This window comes from Calypte anna, chromosome 4A (genome assembly GCF_003957555.1).
Source record: "Calypte anna isolate BGI_N300 chromosome 4A, bCalAnn1_v1.p, whole genome shotgun sequence".
NCBI lineage: Eukaryota > Metazoa > Chordata > Aves > Apodiformes > Trochilidae > Calypte > Calypte anna.
Genome location: NC_044248.1, coordinates 34847967 through 34865000, shown reverse-complemented (window position 1 = coordinate 34865000; position 17034 = coordinate 34847967). Strand labels below are relative to the sequence as shown.

General features: G+C 46.1%; 3 protein-coding genes and 1 non-coding gene across 7 annotated transcripts in view; 2 read left to right on the top strand and 2 right to left on the bottom strand.

Moving 5' to 3' along the window:
• Nucleotides 1-1252: 1252 nt before the first annotated feature.
• On the bottom strand, nucleotides 1253-3167 carry LOC103528506 (ribonuclease CL2). 2 transcript variants are annotated; one of them, XM_030449798.1, is made up of 3 exons: nucleotides 3070-3167; nucleotides 2222-2671; nucleotides 1253-1271 (listed from the first exon to the last, which is right to left on the bottom strand). In XM_030449798.1, exons 1-2 carry the CDS (start codon nucleotides 3073-3075, stop codon nucleotides 2234-2236), a joined length of 444 nt encoding a protein of 147 aa, XP_030305658.1. In that variant the 5' UTR covers nucleotides 3076-3167; the 3' UTR covers nucleotides 1253-1271; nucleotides 2222-2233. The 2 variants fall into 2 exon arrangements, with proteins under 2 accessions (XP_030305658.1, XP_008492079.2); XM_008493857.2 differs by lacking the exon at nucleotides 1253-1271 and adding an exon at nucleotides 1574-1916.
• A 2820-nt stretch (nucleotides 3168-5987) lies between these two features.
• On the top strand, nucleotides 5988-10132 carry RPS3A (ribosomal protein S3A). The gene is made up of 6 exons (XM_030449496.1): nucleotides 5988-6102; nucleotides 6933-7036; nucleotides 8134-8321; nucleotides 8550-8758; nucleotides 9326-9435; nucleotides 9970-10132. Exons 1-6 carry the CDS (start codon nucleotides 6041-6043, stop codon nucleotides 10089-10091), a joined length of 795 nt encoding a protein of 264 aa, XP_030305356.1. The 5' UTR covers nucleotides 5988-6040; the 3' UTR covers nucleotides 10092-10132.
• Nucleotides 9666-9735, top strand: LOC115598301. Its single transcript, XR_003987554.1, has one exon. It is a non-coding gene; the product is annotated as a small nucleolar RNA SNORD73 (small nucleolar RNA).
• A 2522-nt stretch (nucleotides 10133-12654) lies between the features above and the next one.
• The window catches only part of SH3D19 (SH3 domain containing 19), an 83584-nt gene continuing 79204 nt past the window's right edge, over nucleotides 12655-17034 (bottom strand). For 2 of the 3 annotated variants that reach the window (XM_030450032.1, XM_030450034.1), the window contains one exon: nucleotides 12676-16029. In XM_030450032.1, the coding sequence (XP_030305892.1) occupies nucleotides 15913-16029 (117 nt within the window). In that variant the 3' untranslated portion in view covers nucleotides 12676-15912. Of the gene's footprint in view, nucleotides 16030-17034 lie in introns of all 3 variants that reach the window. The other variant, XM_030450033.1, reaches the window with a different exon arrangement.

The window sequence follows — 17034 nt, the reverse complement described above, 5'->3', positions numbered from 1 at the left end:
TCTCACTATAAAAAAACAAAAAAAATTCTGGCTCGTTTGCGTGTATCAGCTGTATTATCTACTGTGGGCAATTCAGTATCAGCTCTTACCTTTGTTCGATACTAATACATGATTTTCCTGTCTAGTGGTGCAGCCATGTGAAAGAGTGAGAGCCTGGGATGGGTCTGTTCATGAGGATGATGCTGCGTGCTGGGAATTACCCCTTGTAAAGTTAATGAAATGGAAAATCCCCAATTCACCTCCAAGGCCTTGCGGGGGAAGCCAGGGCCAGGTTGCACTGCTTTGCTTTCCCTATCCCTCCGGCTGCCTCCCTTTACCTGGTAATTCACCTGTCCCTTCTGACTAGCATTTATTTAACCCCTTTATCAAGAGATGGACTGGCATCTGAAAGGCCAGGGCTACTGCCCTGTGATCTGGAAAGGTCTTATTGCTGCTGGTGTTTGAATCACAGATACATTGGGCTAAGTGCACTGTGAACATGCCTGCCAACAGATAACGATCCAAGAGCAGCAGGAAGGAAGAGGGAGAAGCTGACCTCCCTCCAGCCTCTTTTCCTCCCTCCAGACATACAGTAGCCAACTCAGCTTGGACGGAAGGAAAGAGGCTGTGCTGCTGCTCAGAAAAGGTGATTTTGCAAAAGGTTGTGTGTTGCTTTTACTCTTCCACCCCAATGTGAGGCAGAAATGAGCTGCCCTCTTCCTGGCACCAGTTTTGCAGCCCTTGGAGAAGGGGTTCGTAACACATGCAGTGAGCCTAGCATCAGCTTGGCTGAGACAAGATGTCACTAGCTGAGCTACTCACCTTCTGGCTCAAAACAGGGAGAAATTAATGAGTGCTTTCTTCCAGCCTTGATTCACTTCCAGACTCAGCCTACTTTCATGGGGGAATTTTAATTTCCCAATTTTTTTTGACACTTCATACACTTTCTGTGAATCTTTTCCAGGCTCCTCACCTCACCTGGATTTATATTTCTATCTGTTTGACGATGCTTGCTGCTGATGAGAGGGGATGGTTCCTTGGCTGGGCACCCATTTGCAATGAATTTCCCCTTATCCCCTTAGGGAGGAGGCCATGCACGCCTCTGCTTGCTCAAAGTATGTGGGATAGCTCCAACTGCAGCCACCAGGGATTTTTTTGTACACTGCCTTTCTTGCATCTGGTTCTTGGGTCCACTTCCCTGCAGCAGAGGTGGCAGGAGCATTCTGGCTTGGGAACCACTGTCCTCTGAACTGTCCTGCAAAGTCTGGCCCCGGATTGCTGCATTTGGTCTCCTGTGGGGCCAGCAAAGTGATGAAACAGGTGGAGAACCTGCCTGAAGGAGCCCAGAAGTTTTTCAGAGATAAGATTAAGAGATTACTCAGTTTCTAAGAACAGATAGAGGGAATAAGTTGGAGGCAGTTCTGCAGTTCTCTGAAAGAGACAGGGCCTGGCCATGACAAATCCAAGCTGTGCTGGCAATGGGGAGATTATATGTGGGATAAATGGCTTGCAAGGCTTGGGTTGGGTACTTAGTGGGATACAAAAAGTAGAAAAACATTCAGCCAACCCACATAAACCAAAGCTGGATCCATTCTGCATGCAGAGTTTCAGTTTAGTGTCAAACACTGATACAGGTCTTGGCAAAGGGCCTGCATGGGCCCGAGTGCCCCCTCTGCCCCAGAAAGGACTCAGATGGGGTCAGAGGGATGGGGGAGAGGGAATGTGGGGCACATGAGGGTTCATGGGGCAGGCTTGGGGAAAGTTAAGGGTACCCAGGGGGTTGTGAGGCATGTGGGAGGTAAGCAGACCCCAAGTGTCTTGGAAAGCAATGTGACACCCAAAGGTCAGGACATCAGAGGGAGAGAGTCAGATGCACATCCAGGGGCATAGAGGGACCCTTAGGGGGCTATGGGGCACCCAAGGCAGTTGTGCAGCATCTGGAAAGAAAAGGGGTCAAAGGACAAGGGGGGGGGAGCCATGGGGGACACAGGAGAGCCCAGAGGTGCCATGAGAGCCTATGGGACACCCAGCAGGTTGGGAAAACCCAGGGTTTGATGAAGTATATGAGGGGAATGGTCTATCTTGGACTGGATTGGGGGCACCCAAGGGGACCCCTCAGAGAAGGGCAAGATCACAAGTCCCCCCCCAGAATCCAATGCTGGTGCCCAGCACTGTGGCACTTCCTTTATTGCAAGCCCTAATGGAGCCCCCCCACCCAGGCAGGGGGAGGGATAATCCATACCCGGGTCCATCCTCACTGTGGGGGTGCATAGGTGCCAGCGAGGTGCACAGGCAGCCCATTAAGGCAGGAGACACGGACGTGGTGCTGGACCTGCCGGGCCCGGTAGGCACAAGGGGGGCGGGTGCTGCCTCCCCTTGCACGGCAGGCGGTGAGGCTCACGGCTGTCGGGGTGCTCTGGAACCCCATCGCGTCGGGCGTCTGGGTGCAGGCAGCCGTCAGCTCCTCGGGGGGTGCGTGCACAAAGGTGTTGGAGGGCTTGCAGGGCCTCCCTGGGGCTGTCACCTGCCGGCGTGCAAGCATGGTCTCGCAGTAGCGGTGGGCAGAGAGCGTGGATGTCCGGGGGTGGTCCACGTGCTGCCGCAGGAATTTTTCATAGCGGGTCTCAGCCACTGCCCCCGGCAGTGCTGCCAGCACCAGGACCACGCACAGGGTCCACCCTGCCATGGTCACCTGTGGGAAGCAACGTCAAGGTCGTCTGGACTTCTAGGTCCCCAGTTGGAAACCCCACCCTGAATGCTTGATTCCTCCAAAATCCTATTCCTATTCACACACACGTGCCCCCCACTCCAAGCACATGGGCCATTTGTGGATCCCACCTGGATGCCTGGGTCTCCTACAGAACACCCCATGGACACCTGGGTCTCCTATAGTTCTGCGCCCCCCAGAAGTCTGAGTTCCCTATGGAACACCCCCCCACATCCCACTCACCCTCAGGTCCCTGAGTCCCCTATAGATGCACCACCTGTCCCCACACCTGGATTCCCTAAATATCCTCCCTACCCCACTGTGTACTTGGGCTCCTCACAAGTCCCCTCCCACAGACACCCCTACACATCCCTCACCCGCACCTGCATGTGTGCCTCAGTTTCCCTTATGGCCTCCGGGTTTCCAGGATCCCTCTCACTCCTCTGTGCCTCTTTTATACTGTCCCCAGCTGGGCCAAATGGGCAAGAATCCAGGAGGAGGAGCTGGGCAAAAAGCAATGTCCAGGAGGCCCTTGTGGCCTCCTCAAGGTCATTAGGTAGTCATTAACAAACCACGTGTCTGTCTGCGCTCATTCCCTTAGGTGCCCCTGTCCATGTTGCCTTGGACCCGTGCATCCTGGCCTGGGCCACTTGTCCTGTGGGGAGCAGGACAAGCAGGTGGCAGGGCAAGACACCTCGTTCCCTGGGGGACAGACAGGATGTCCACATCACCTCTGCAGCACCTGTCAAACCCTCTTGCTCCTCTTGGCCGATGTGGTGTGTCTGTAGCTGCCCTGCATTTCCTCAGGAGCTGTGTGATCCCTCTCCCTGTGTCCTCCTGCAGGCAAATCCACACCCCTGGGAAGTGCCAGGTTGTGTTTTGCCCCACCACTACCTCACACTCTCCCAGCTGCCCTGCTGAGGCACAGACAAGCAAAGAGCCAAAAGCCAGCCTGAGCCCTTCAAAAACCCACCCCTTTCCCTCATCAGGGAGGACCTGCTGGAGCCCCAAGAAGAACTTGTCTCCTCCAGAAGAAGAGGCACTCAGTGCCCAGCAGAGGCTGTCACCACTGGGTGCATTCTCCTCTTCAAAAGCATCATAGAGGCTGATGAGAAGTGGCAAATGAAGAGGGAGAAAGTGGAGAGAAGCCCTAAGCTGCCCTTATTCTGCAACCAAGCAACCAAGTTTCATCCCACCACTGATTCAAGGATGAGAATGACACCAGAAGCTGACACTCCACGAATGAGACTCAACACTGGAACCATGGGCTGAGAGATGCACTCTTTGAGTGTGTGTAACCATCAGATCCAATCTGCTTGTCCCCAGGGACATCAAAGAGATGTCCCCTGTCTGTCCCAGGTCCACCACGTCCTTCAGCCTGGAGTAGGCTTGGTCCTTTCCCAAAAGAGCTGGAGTTCCTGGAGTCAGCAGCAGTCGGGAACTGGAGGCAGGAACACACAGATATGGGCTGGCATGGATCAGGATCACAGGCAGACAATGGACAGAATCCTCCCAGGATGCTGAAGCAAAACAGGGAACGGGTGAAGAAAAGGAAGCAGGAAGGGCAGGAAGCTGGAAGCCTGGAAGCTGGAAGCTGGCTTGACCCTGGTGATCCCTCAAATTTATACTGAGTATGACATGTATGGGATGTAATACTCTGTTTGGTCAGTTCTGGCATCTATCTTGTCTGTTCCTCCCCAAAGCAGGGCTGCAGGTGGGACCTCTTTATTCCTCTTGGAGGGTAAAATGTTCCTCAGAGCTGAGCAGTGTCCTTGGCTCTGCACACCAGTCTCTAGCAGTAACTATAAACATCGCGTGTTAACAGGCCTAGAAGCAGACACTGAGAAACTTGCTGTTAATGTCAACTACTTACAAGAAACTTACCTGAAAGCAAAAGTGCAAGACAGAAAATCATCTTTATCCTGGCCCAAACCAGGATACCTGGCCATATCTGCTCCCTGACGTTCCCCTAGCCCCATTCCTGCAGCCCCCAAGGCAAACACTGCCATCTTTATTATCCTCTCCCCCCAGACAGCAGGGGCCCGGCCTCTGCTTCCTTCAAGGGAAGAGGCACAGGCCTGGTGGTGTTAACATAAAATTCGGTCACTGACAGAACTCTCTAACACTTGTGTTTAAGGTTTAGACGGCAGGCATTCTTTATTGCAGTGCTGGATGCATGATGGTTCTCAAAGTCCTGCGTAATGTGAGTGACAGTGTGGCTTACATGGTACTTATAGATACATATGCATAGAACTCATTGTGATAAACATCAGATTTCCTGGAACTAATTGTCATATTTAGCTGGTTCCCTGGAAATATTTGCATTCTTTGTCTGTGTGTGTGTGTGTGTGGGGGGGGGGTGTTTGGTGGTCTTCTAATCACAGAAGCACAGAAAGTTAGGGGTTGGAAGGGACCTCAAAAGATCATGGAGTCCAACCCCCTGCCAGAGCAGGGTCACCTACAGGAGGTCACACAGGAATGTGTCCAGGTGGGTTTTGAACAGTTCCAGAGAAGGAGACTCCACACACCCCCTAGGCAGCTTGTGCCAGTGCTCTGACACCCTCACAGTGAAGATTTTTTGTATTTTTTTATGTGCTCAAGTTTATATCCATTGCCCCTTGTCCTATCATTGGACATAACTGAGAAGAGCCTGGCACCATCTTCCTGGCTCTCTCTCTTTACATATTTATAAACATTAATGAGCTCACCCCTCATTCTCCTCTTCTCCAAGCTGCAGAGCCCCAGCTCCCTCAGCCTTTCCTCATAAGGGAGATGTTCCACTCCCTTCGTCATCTTGGAGGCTCATTGCTGGACTCTCTCAAGCAGTTCCCTGCCCTTCTGGAACTGAGGGGCCCAGAACTGGACACAATATTCCAGATGTGGCCTCACCAGGGCAGAGCAGAAGGGGAGGAGAACCTCTCTCAACCTACCAACCACCCCCTTCTAATGCACCCCAGGTGCCACTGGCCGCCTTGGCCACCAGGACACATTGTTGGCTCATGGGCATCCTTCCATCCACCAGCACCCCAGGTCCCTTTCCCCTTCCCTGCTCTCCAAGCACTCAGTCCCCAACCTCTATCAGTGGGTGCTGCTGCGTGACGGAAACACATGGCGCTGATTTTAATGTGCTTTTATTTATATATTTATTGGTATATATTGGGGTTATTTATTTATTTATTTATTTATTTATTTATTTATTTATTTATTTATTTATTTATTTATTTATTTATTTGGCAGGTGCGGCCCCGTTCTCGCGAGAGCGCTGCCCCGGCCCTCACTTCTCGCGCGAGCCCCAGTCTCGTATAATCTCGCGCGAGCGGCCGCTTCCGTCCTTTTCGTCGGCGGGGAGGGACCATGGCGGTGGGGAAGAACAAGCGGCTGACCAAAGGCGGCAAGAAAGGCGCCAAGAAAAAAGTGTAAGGGCGGCTGGGAGAGGAGGGAACGCGACCCCGGGGCTTCGGGAGAGGTGCCTCGGCGGCAGGATGCCGTGGATGCGGGGCGGATGGCGGCGGTCCGGAGCGGGCCTCTTCTGGGCGCGGGTCGGGCTGCGTGGCTGCGGGTGGAGCGGGCCACGGGGAGGGCCCGGGTAAGGGGTGGGGGGCGGCGGCGGCTGCTCCCGCATGGAGGTAGCGGGTCCCGGGCGAGCTGCGCTTTCCGCCTCTGTCCACCGCTGCCGTGGTGTTGGGAAGGGAAGCGTTCGGCGGCCTGTAGGGCGGCAGGGACGGGTCTGGGCCTGCAGGCTGGAGGAGCGGGCCTAATGGGCCTGGCCTGGTTTGTACACCAGCGGGGCTTCCCGGTTGGTGTCCGTGGCAGCGTCATTGTGTCTGGTGCCTTTTAGCTCCTGAAGTCGTTCTGTGAAATGGGATCTTCAGGGGGATGTTAGGCACTCAGTGCACCGCTGTGAAGTGGGATCTCCATGGGGAAGTTACCGGCTAAGTGCACCGCTTGTATCGCTCCAGAGGGGTAGCCTGACCTGTAGTGCATTACAGTTTTTTGACAACTATAGGATGTGTCTGTAATTGGTTCTGCAGTTGGTTGCGATTCTTTGGAAGTAAATGCCTCCCTCACTGTAACGTGCACTGTTGATCATATTCACATGCTTGACAACCTGTTAGTGTTAAGTTTGGTAACATTTTGGCCTTCGCGTTTCCATTTCACAAAGCACATGGGGAGGAAGTTCATACTGCAGCTCGCCTTAATCTGAGAAAAATCTGTAAAAAATAATTTCTGATTTATTTAAATTAAGGGTTGATCCTTTCTCCAAGAAGGACTGGTATGATGTCAAAGCACCAGCAATGTTTAATATCCGAAACATTGGGAAGACACTTGTCACCAGGACTCAAGGAACTAGTGAGTAGTGGGGTTTGATGCCGTATTGCTGCATAGTGGGGGGGACATGTGTTTGTTCCATGTATTAGTGCCACAGGAGATTCCATCAAAGAACACTGATATATATGTTTTGCTTATAGTTTTACAAAACTGGAAGTTAAAAAAAAGGGGCTTCTAATTTCATTGATTGATTTGAATGAGTTTTGTCAAGTTGACAGAGTTGTTTAAGTAGAAGCTTATTTTCAGGGAAGTTAATACAGTGTGATTCTTGTTGGTTCAAGAGTACCAAACCAGGGATGTGGTAGGGAAGGGCGTGTCTGAAGTTTCTAAAGAAATGCTCTTGTGGTAGCCTGATGGGTATGAGGAAAGTTAAGAATTAAACAGACACACTGATTATCACAGGTGGAGATGTGGAGAGAGTGTTACAGGACACCTTGGTCATAATAGCATCATAAAGACTGTTGTGTTAGAAGGGACTGAAATTGGAAGCTTTTAGGTAAAGAGATCTCTGCTGAAGTGAGAACTGATGGGAGATGTAGATGCATCATGAGATATTTTATGTGACCTGGGACACCTTAGGAAAAGGAAGCCTGTTAGGAATGCTGGGTGAGCCATATAGGTAGCAGTATTTTCTGAAATAATGCATATGCTGTTCTGGTTATACTTAGTCATGAAGCTTGTTAATTTTGTCCTGTATACATGTGAAATAAGTAAGATGAGGGGCATCAACCAAGCATGGCACAGGTACTTCAGTGTTTGTTACAGCTTTATCTGTGCTGAGCAAATGCAGAGCTACTTGTTTAGCTTGTCATTATTGTTCATAATTTCCAAATATTTTGTAATCCTTTCTACTTTAAAAACTACTGCAGTAAACTGGCATTTGTGCCGATCATCTGATACAATAATCTTTAAAAAAAACTCCTCACAAAGTTACCAAAATACAGAATGTACTTCTGTGAGTTGATTTTAACCTTGTTCAAGAAACACATAAACTTGAGAGCTCTGAAACTGGTGGCATCACTTACGATTAGGAAACATCAAATGGAAGTTCAGTCTGTGACTTGAGTAACCCTTCTGTAACGTTTATGAAAGGTGCTTTATTTTGTTCCATATCACAGAAATTGCCTCTGATGGACTGAAGGGCCGTGTGTTTGAAGTCAGCCTGGCTGACCTGCAGAACGATGAGGTGGCCTTCCGCAAATTCAAGCTGATAACTGAGGACGTCCAGGGCAAAAACTGTCTGACCAACTTCCATGGAATGGACCTCACCCGGGATAAAATGTGCTCCATGGTCAAAAAATGGCAGGTGTGTAAAGAGCCAGCTCTGACTTCTTGTTGCCTCCTTTAGGGAAGGAGGTGACCACTGCAGAGCTGTGTTTGGAGCGGGGTCAGCCACCCCTGCATCTCAGGTGCATGGCTTGGAGAAGCCAGTCTGTAACGTTGAAGACTAAAGGCCATTAGAAGCCAGTCTGTCACGTAGAAGACTAAAGACCATTAGAAGCCAGTCTGTCACTAAAGGCCATTTCTCTTTCAGACAATGATTGAAGCCCACGTGGATGTCAAAACCACAGACGGGTACCTCCTGCGCCTCTTCTGCGTGGGGTTTACAAAGAAACGCAACAACCAGATCCGCAAGACTTCCTATGCCCAGCACCAGCAGGTTCGGCAGATTCGCAGGAAGATGATGGAAATCATGACCCGAGAGGTCCAGACCAATGACCTGAAAGAAGTTGTCAATAAGCTGTAAGCTTTGGATGTGTTTTATGGTTTTTCTTCCCTGTGTGTTTGTTGGTCAGTTGTTACCAAATACTCTCAGAATGCTGGTGCTTTGCTTATGTTCTGCGGAGACCACAGGCAATGTCCCTCAGGTAAAAGCTGATGTGCCATTTCCTGTGGGTACTCTGGTGGTCTCTGCATCATATTTGACTTCCATCAGCCATCATGTTTGCATAAATGTATGTCTCCAGAGAGACTGCATGCATGTTTCTACAGACTACAATTGCAGTTATAATCAGCTGAGGCTGTGACTGTTGCAGGATCTTCTGCTAGGTGTAATTTTTCCAAAGTGTGGTGTTTGGTCCCAAAGTCTGACAGCAGATTTGCTCTCAAAAGGAGCAGGCTTGCATTGCAAGGGAGTATGTCCTGTACTCTCACTGTGCGTGAAGGAAATTGTCAGCAAGTGAAGATGGCATTGATAATAGAAACTTCTCTTTTGTGTATTATTAAGAATTACTTCAAGCCTGTCTTGCTGATTGAGAAGCAGGGACAGTTTTTAATGTGTTGGTACTGTTGTGTTCTCTGATTTCTCAGGATTCCAGACAGCATTGGCAAAGACATAGAGAAGGCATGTCAGTCCATTTACCCTCTCCATGATGTCTATGTCCGCAAGGTTAAGATGCTGAAGAAGCCCAAGTTTGAGTGTAAGTTGATTATGGCAAACTGTATGTGTTTTAAGAGGAGGATGTGGGGAAGCCATTACTTTTAAATGCATTTACTGTTAGGTAAATGTGATAAAGCAGCATCATAAGCTTACATAGCTGTTGTAGTTAGAAGGCTTCTTCTAGTCTGACACAGCAGTGATCGATCAGCTTGGACTTTTTTAAGTCCTTGTCTGAGACCACTGCTGTGTGTTCAAAGGCTTTGGCTTGGGAATGAATGATGACAAAATGTTTCGGTCCCAGATGAGATGGAATGATTCTGTTTTCCCATTTTCTGACGTTCCCATATGATGCAGCAATAGCTACCTGACTCGCCTCTTTAAACAAACAAGAGGTTTAATTTGTGATGTCTTTGTGTAGCTCTTGTTTCGTTGCTTTTGTCCCTCAGTTATGCAGCATCTCCTTGCATGAGTTTTCAGGAATGAAAATGTTCTGGTGCTTTAATGTGTATGTGAAGACAAATTTAGATACTTAAAACTTAAAGTTGCATCTCTCACTGCAATACTTCTTTTTTAGTGGGCAAGCTGATGGAACTGCATGGTGAAGGTGGTGGTGCTGGAAAACCTTCTGGGGATGAGGCAGGCACTAAAGTGGAGCGAGCTGATGGATATGAGCCACCTGTTCAGGAGTCTGTCTGAAACTAAGAATTGGTTAAAAATAAAAGGTTTAATATACAGAACTGGTGTTTGGTTGCCTGTATTGCTGCTGGACAGCATTGGTATTGGATATGTGAATGGGGTTTAAATAAGGTAAACCTATTGCCTTGTTTGTTTTTTAAAAGGAAAAAATGACTTGTTTTGGAGGATTTTTCATGATTGGTGTTGTGAGATGGCTGGAAGAAGGAGTGTTGTCCTTCTGAAAAGTGTTCTGAAGTGCACCACCAAGGATTCTGCATATTGGTTTTTTCTCAGTAATTTTGGTCCTTGCAAAACTTGCAAGTTTGTGCAGAGGCTGTAGCTTCTTATTTTGGTAATGTGTGCTTCAAAGAGGAGAGCACTGTGCCAGTCAGGGAGACTTAACCATTTCAGAATTTTTTTTTTTTATTGCAACAAAGTCTTAGGGATTTATCAGACTACTTCTTGGGATTACAAATGTGTATGCTTAATGTATGTGGTAATTTATTTGATATGCCCTCTCATGGGATAGATTTGGTCTCTGATACTGAAAAGGTACTAAAACCACTTCGTAATATTGATTATGGAGGCAGTGTTAGTTCTGAGCAGTGTAGAAATGCAGAACATGCTCAAGAGTGGGGCTGTCTGTAGTTTTATTAACCTCTAACAGGACTGAAAAGGTAACTAATCCCAGTTGAAAAGCTGGTGGAGCTTCAGGGGGAAGAAAAATCTGTCATAAAAGGGCAGTGGTGTGTTCTGAAAATAAAGCACTTAGAATTACGCAGCAAGGAGCTTCAAAGCCCTTTTCCCCATTATCTGATAATGTCTGGTTTTTGCTTGTATTACATCAGAGTTGTTTTTCTGGATAGAAGCAAGGAGTACTTTGCAATACCAGCATGTGTTGTTTAGAGCTGGGCAACAGACCTAAACTTTGTGCTTTCAAACTGTGGGTACGTGTGTAGCTGAGAACACAGTGATACTGACCTCTTGGGGGAGGCCACTGAGATAGTGGTGGTGGCTCTTGCAGGCAGCTGTGAAAGAGCTTAGGACAAGAAATGTAGGAATGGCAGGAAATGTTAGTGTTGCAACAAAGATACAAGGGGGGAAAAAAGCTACGGTGAGGGCTGTGCTCTTCTGTGTCAGGGATTTTCACCTCCTAGTTGACAGTTTGTGTTTGTAGCAAGTAATAACGCAAAATTAAAAGGGTGTTCTTCAGCTGCTTAATGAGAGGCTGTAGGTGATCTGATTTCATGCTGCAATTCCAAGTTTAGTTTTAATATATGGGGGACAATACTTGAAGTAGCCTGTGATTTACAGTCAGGTAACTGCATTGGATTGTAAGCACAGGCCTTCCTGCTCTGCTTTCTTTGTGTAGCTAAAGGATAAAAGTGCTCAGAATTTCCAGGATATTGAAACAGCTGAAGGGAACAGAACTGCTTCTGATCCTTAGGGCATTGGTCTTCTTACCTGTACTATTGAAGCTGTGTTGTCAGTGGCCATCAGCCAAGCTCTGCAAAGCACCGTGCTTCTACTGCTCAGGAGGCAGGATTCATTCTTCTCCAAAGTCCCAGACAGACTCTTTTGAAGCCATAAACTGCAACAATGATCCCTTTGGGTCTCCTATAAAGGATACAAACTTTTCACTCAGGTATGAGAAATAAACCATGGAGTAGGGCAAGTGTGGGGAGGTTGATAATTCCTGAACCTCAAGTTTCCGTGTAGGTGTGTATGTACATATTAATGTGCATATATATTCAATGCCTGCCTGCCTTTAGAGTAGGATCTGTCAAAGTTTTTTAGTCATGGGTGTGTGGCTTGCATTTTCTGTTCTGGGCAAGAATTCCACCAGACAGCTTGTAGGCACTGCAACTCATCTGTACTCTGTAGACTTCAGAGAGTTAATACATCCTAAGGTGTCATCTCTGAAAACTTGAATGTCATTTATCCCATTAGTTTTTCCTTCAGTTATACTCCTGAGGAGTATATGTTGCAGGGAAAGAAGAACTTCTTCGCTTCTTTCAGTTTAAAAAAAAAAATTCTACTGTTTCATGTTGTTTTGGTTTGGTGTTACGAAGAGCAGAGCACCAGCATTAGCACACAGGGCCTGTGGGTTGATGCATGCTTCATAAAGTTACTTCCGAGGGAGGACAGTAAGCAGGAAGGAAAATGTTGTGCATCTTCTAAATTTTGTGTACAATAGATTAAATCAGCTGAAAAACTGTGATGTTTGAATAGCAGCAATCAGCAGAGCACGCTTGAAGTATGTGTGGAACTGCTGATGAGCTGAGGCTCAGCCCACATCTTCTTGACAAGTGATCTTGCCAGAGCACAGCCCTGTGCAGTCCCTGCAGCCAGTGCCACCAGTTCTGCAGGTGCCAGGTGTGAAAGGTACCTGAGTCTGAAGGCTTCAATGAACTGTGTTAAAGCCAACAGGATTGATTCCCTTGAGGGGTTCAGACTACTTGTAAAGTTTGGGGTCTGTCTTTTGCTTTTGGGTTAAATGTGTAAGCAGAGTGAGACTTGAGTATGTGCTTGATGGGGAGAGTTCAGCTCTCCACAACTTAAGACAAAAATGCAATCATGACTTAATTATAAAAATTTATTGGTTAAATACATTCTTAATTTACACAGGTACCATAACAAACTTACTGGACTTAACAAAGATTTATTTAGGACACTGTTAATTGTACACAGAACAAAGATGTCTTCCTGAAGATATTTCTAGAGGGTAGGTCAAAATGAAAGTGTTTTGATAAACAAGGCTCTTATTATCCTACTTGTCTGGGGCTGTAGCTGAATTTCAAGGATACAGCTGCAGTTTGCTACTGTGCTGAAGTTTGGATTTGCACTCTACCTCATTCCTGGGTTTTGATGCTTTTTTGTTTGGTTGGTTGGGGTTTTTTTTGCAAATTATTAACTGTACACCTTCGGAATTGGATGATATGTATGCAGTTTCAGGGTGATACTGGGTATCAGGACTTGAGAAGATCCCTTCCTATAAAAGCCAAGCATCTGACTTGTTTCAGTGTTGTTTTAGCTGCCTGCAATAATGCAGGAAGCCTTTAGATGGCACTCCTTGCTCTGAATATAAGGCTTTGCTGCTCTTCCTGCCCTGCATGATAGGGAGGAGATGATTAAAATAAAGCAGAGTGGTTTTACTTAACGACAGGCACTGACTTTAAACATTCAGTGGAAGTTACAAAAACAACTGGTCAATACATAGGTATAAAAACGGGGATGAGGAAATTGAAAAAAATACAAAAATTCAGTTCTACATTCAAGATTGTATCAAAATCTTATAAAACTGCCAGACAAACAGTAAGTAAACAATATACACTTTAGATAATGGTGTGTTATGTCTTTGGAGGACCTGGTGATGTGGTGATTGCTTGGTTCTGCTGTTCTCCCCCTGCCTTGCTCACTGGAGGTTCAGGAATGGTGGAAGCCATGGTGGAAGCAGCCTTTAAAATAGGGTGGTTCTCTGAAATTTTAGGGTTTCGAGTGAGGCTTGCAGGAGTCAGGAAAGCTATCTGTGTATTTATTTGGGATAACCAACAAGAAGCTTTGGCCTCTCCTGGCAGGAGAGCTTGGAGTGTGGGAAGGGTTGTCCTGGAAGGTGGACTTGAGTTTGATTTGACAGGAGCTGCGGGTGGGCGTGTTGGGGATGGTAAAACTGAATAATAGCTGCATAGCTGCTGATTGTGTTGCCATCTTCCTAGAATAGCATACACTTAATTTTTGTTCAACCCTTTAATGAAAGCAGAAATCCAGTTCTCAGCTCATTAAAACTCTGTGATCTTCATTCCCCAGGTGCATGAATGGTACTGGCACAGTTTAAATGCACAGCATTTCATGAAGCTTCTAGTGGAAAAAATAAAAAAAAACCAAAACAAAACAAGAGATGCCTGGGTCTGTACCTGCAATGACTGTGGCATAACAATGACTGCAGAGCAAAATGGTGCCAAGGATCTCATGTCTGTGCTGCACATTGCTGGGGCTCACCTCAGGTGAGCTGCAGTCTGCCATGGTGTGACCCCTTCCCTGCTATGGGACAGCCCTTCAGTACAGTTTGGCTCTCAGCCTGTTTCTGCCTGTTTCTGATGGTGGTGAGAGTGCAGTGCATGGGGATGGGAGGGCCATCCTTGCTTAGACACCAGGTCAAACACTGCCTGATCTTCTGTGGCAATAGTTACTTGTTGCCCCAACACTTGGACCTTCTATTGATAAGTTGTAGGCAGACAGATGGCTAAGACAAAACTGTCTCAAGGTCAGTGGTGATGATTCCAGCTTCCAGTCTCCATCTGCCTCTCAAACATTGGCCTTTTTTTGCTTTTTTTCCCAATCTAAGCTTCCAGACTCAGAAAAAAAAGTCCTGTAAGGGTATCTTCATACCTAGTGACCTGCATCTCTCTGAAGTAAAGACTTGTGCTAACAGCTTCCTCGTTTCTTTTTCTTATTAGTACAACAGTGACAGAACACTGTCAGCAATGAAAGAGCCAACTGCAGCAGAATTCATTCTATTCCAGTCTGATGAAGTTAGCATTTGCAATGTTAGTGCAAGATGCATTTAATTTATTTTTTTTTTTTGCAAGCCAAGTGTTGCAAAAAGGAACTTGCTACCAGAAATTCCTGTAATTTGAAGAAACCTTGGTCAGGGCAATCTTAGTTTGTTGTTCAAGTTGCAGCTGATTTTTGTTTTTATTTTTTTTTTTAACTAAATGCTTTTGTTAGAGCTTCTTGAAGTAACCTCTTGCTGGGTGTGTTTTTCTTTCAGCCTCAAAAGACCATTTATAATGATGCTCAGTACAGCTGGTACGTGGTAACAAACTGAAAATTAATCCTGTGTCTGCTGAAAGCTAAAACCAAGGCTGTATAATATTCTTCATGTTAAGGATAGGAATAGTGTTACTGAGGTATGTTCCAGTGCTTGAGTGACAAATGAAATGCAGACAGAGTGCAGATTGGCTTTCCACTTACGTGAAGGGGGTGGAGGGGCAAATAGTTGGAATAGTGCAGCTACTGCACAGAGGGGATCTGAGAAAGCTCAGTAAATGCTGTCTGTCACAACTAACTTCAGCTGGGAAAAGAGGGGCTTTGAAGAACTGTGGGCAGTAGAAAAATCTAAACTTAAATCTGGAAAACATTTGGAGGGGAAGGGAGGCAGATTTAAGATGATTCTTACCAGTTGGACCATTATTCATTTAGGAGGCAAAATACTACTTTTGTGTTCTCCCTGTATGAGCAGCTTGGGCTAAGAATAGAAGAATGCTACACGAAGATTGCCTTCTGACTTTTCCCTCTTACCAGTATCAGATTTTTAAACTATGAAATATCAGTTACCTTCCTTATCCTAAAAGTCATAAAAGAAGTTGATTCTACTGCTAATGTGGAACTCAAGCAGTGATGAAACCTGAATATCAAATTTGATCTACACACTGAGTGCTGTAGTTATATCTTTAAAACACTTTTGGATTTTAAAAAGGTTTTAAAGAAAGCCCATAGAAGCTTTATTTATGCAGACTTTGTGCATGATAAATGTAATACCAGATAGTAAACATACTGGAATGCTATTTAAGTTAAAATGGTGTTGCACCACAGTATTTCCTTAGTTGAAAACTGCTAAAAATCCTGCTTGTATTTGCTCTCAGAGCATTCATGAAGCATAACTACATACACTGTCACAAAAGACTAAAATTCTCTTATTTGACTTCGAGATACTAGTATGACTGTCTAGAAAAAGTAGTGCAAAACATTGATAGTCAAAACACGTTGGATGTCTTCTCTGTGCCTTTAGGATAGAAAACATTCTCCCCCATGTGCAGGGAGTCCAAAGAGAGGCAACACTTCATGGTGTTTTTAAAATCTGAACAAAGTTCTTAGGAAATATCCCAGACTTTCCTTGTATCTCTCCACTCATCCAGTCTTCATCTACAGATTCCAGCTCTGTTATCACATCACCTGCCTGTAAGAGAAGAGAACATCAAGCAGCACAGCTTAACATCAATGCATGCATAGCTGATGGTATTCAGAAGCAGTATCAATCAAATAGAAGAGAAGTAGGATGTGGCCAGTCTCCTCTTTTGGTTCCATCTCTTTCAGAGTGTTCGCCAGCACCACCTGAAGCTTTTCTTAGGGTAAAAATCACCACCTTCCAGCACTGCTGGATAATTTCTTGTGTTGTTTAAGCTCTCCAGGTAGGCAGATGTGCTAGAGAGCTGGCTCACAAGCCCCCTGCCTTACTTCTTAGTTGTGTGTGAGGGTTTATTTACTTCAAATAATTCCAAATTTTTTTTTTTCAATTTAGTCCTAATATTTTTTAGCACCTTCCTCTTTCCTTTGGAAACTTTCCTTTTCTTAAAAAGAAAACAATCAAATATGCTCTATGTGGCATTTCAATACACTGCAGCTCCTCTGTGTGGTCTTTGTTCTTGTTTTTACCTTCCCATGTGACACCCTTCACCTGCAGTAATGTCATAGTCTTGGCCTTTCCTATAGTACCCTCATTCCCCTTTTCTGCTTTCAAGAATAATCTATCTTTTCAGCTTTGAAAGCTGCTAATGCTAAAACTAATTACTTTGATAGCTTTAGGAAGAAAAAATAAGGTGTTCCAGCAGATAAACACAAATTTGGGCCTGCTGTGAAATCCTGCTGTTACTTGGAAATTTGCTTTTGAGGACAGTTACCTAAGTCAGGACTCTGACCCTGCTAGGACACACTGTTTCTTGTTCACGCTTCCTAATGTTATCTGGGCATCCAGCAAGTATTTAATTTCTCCCCTTACTGCTGTGGCAACTACATATTGCACTGTGAAAGATTTTGCTGTACTGGTGTATCCCTTAGAGGCATCACTGCTGTAGCACTGGCACTGCTTCCACTCCTTGCTGTCCTCCAAGTTAAAAGATGAGGCTCCATTGGCTGCAGTAACTTAGCAAGAACTGAATGTACTGCAAAATGGGGCAACTGCCTT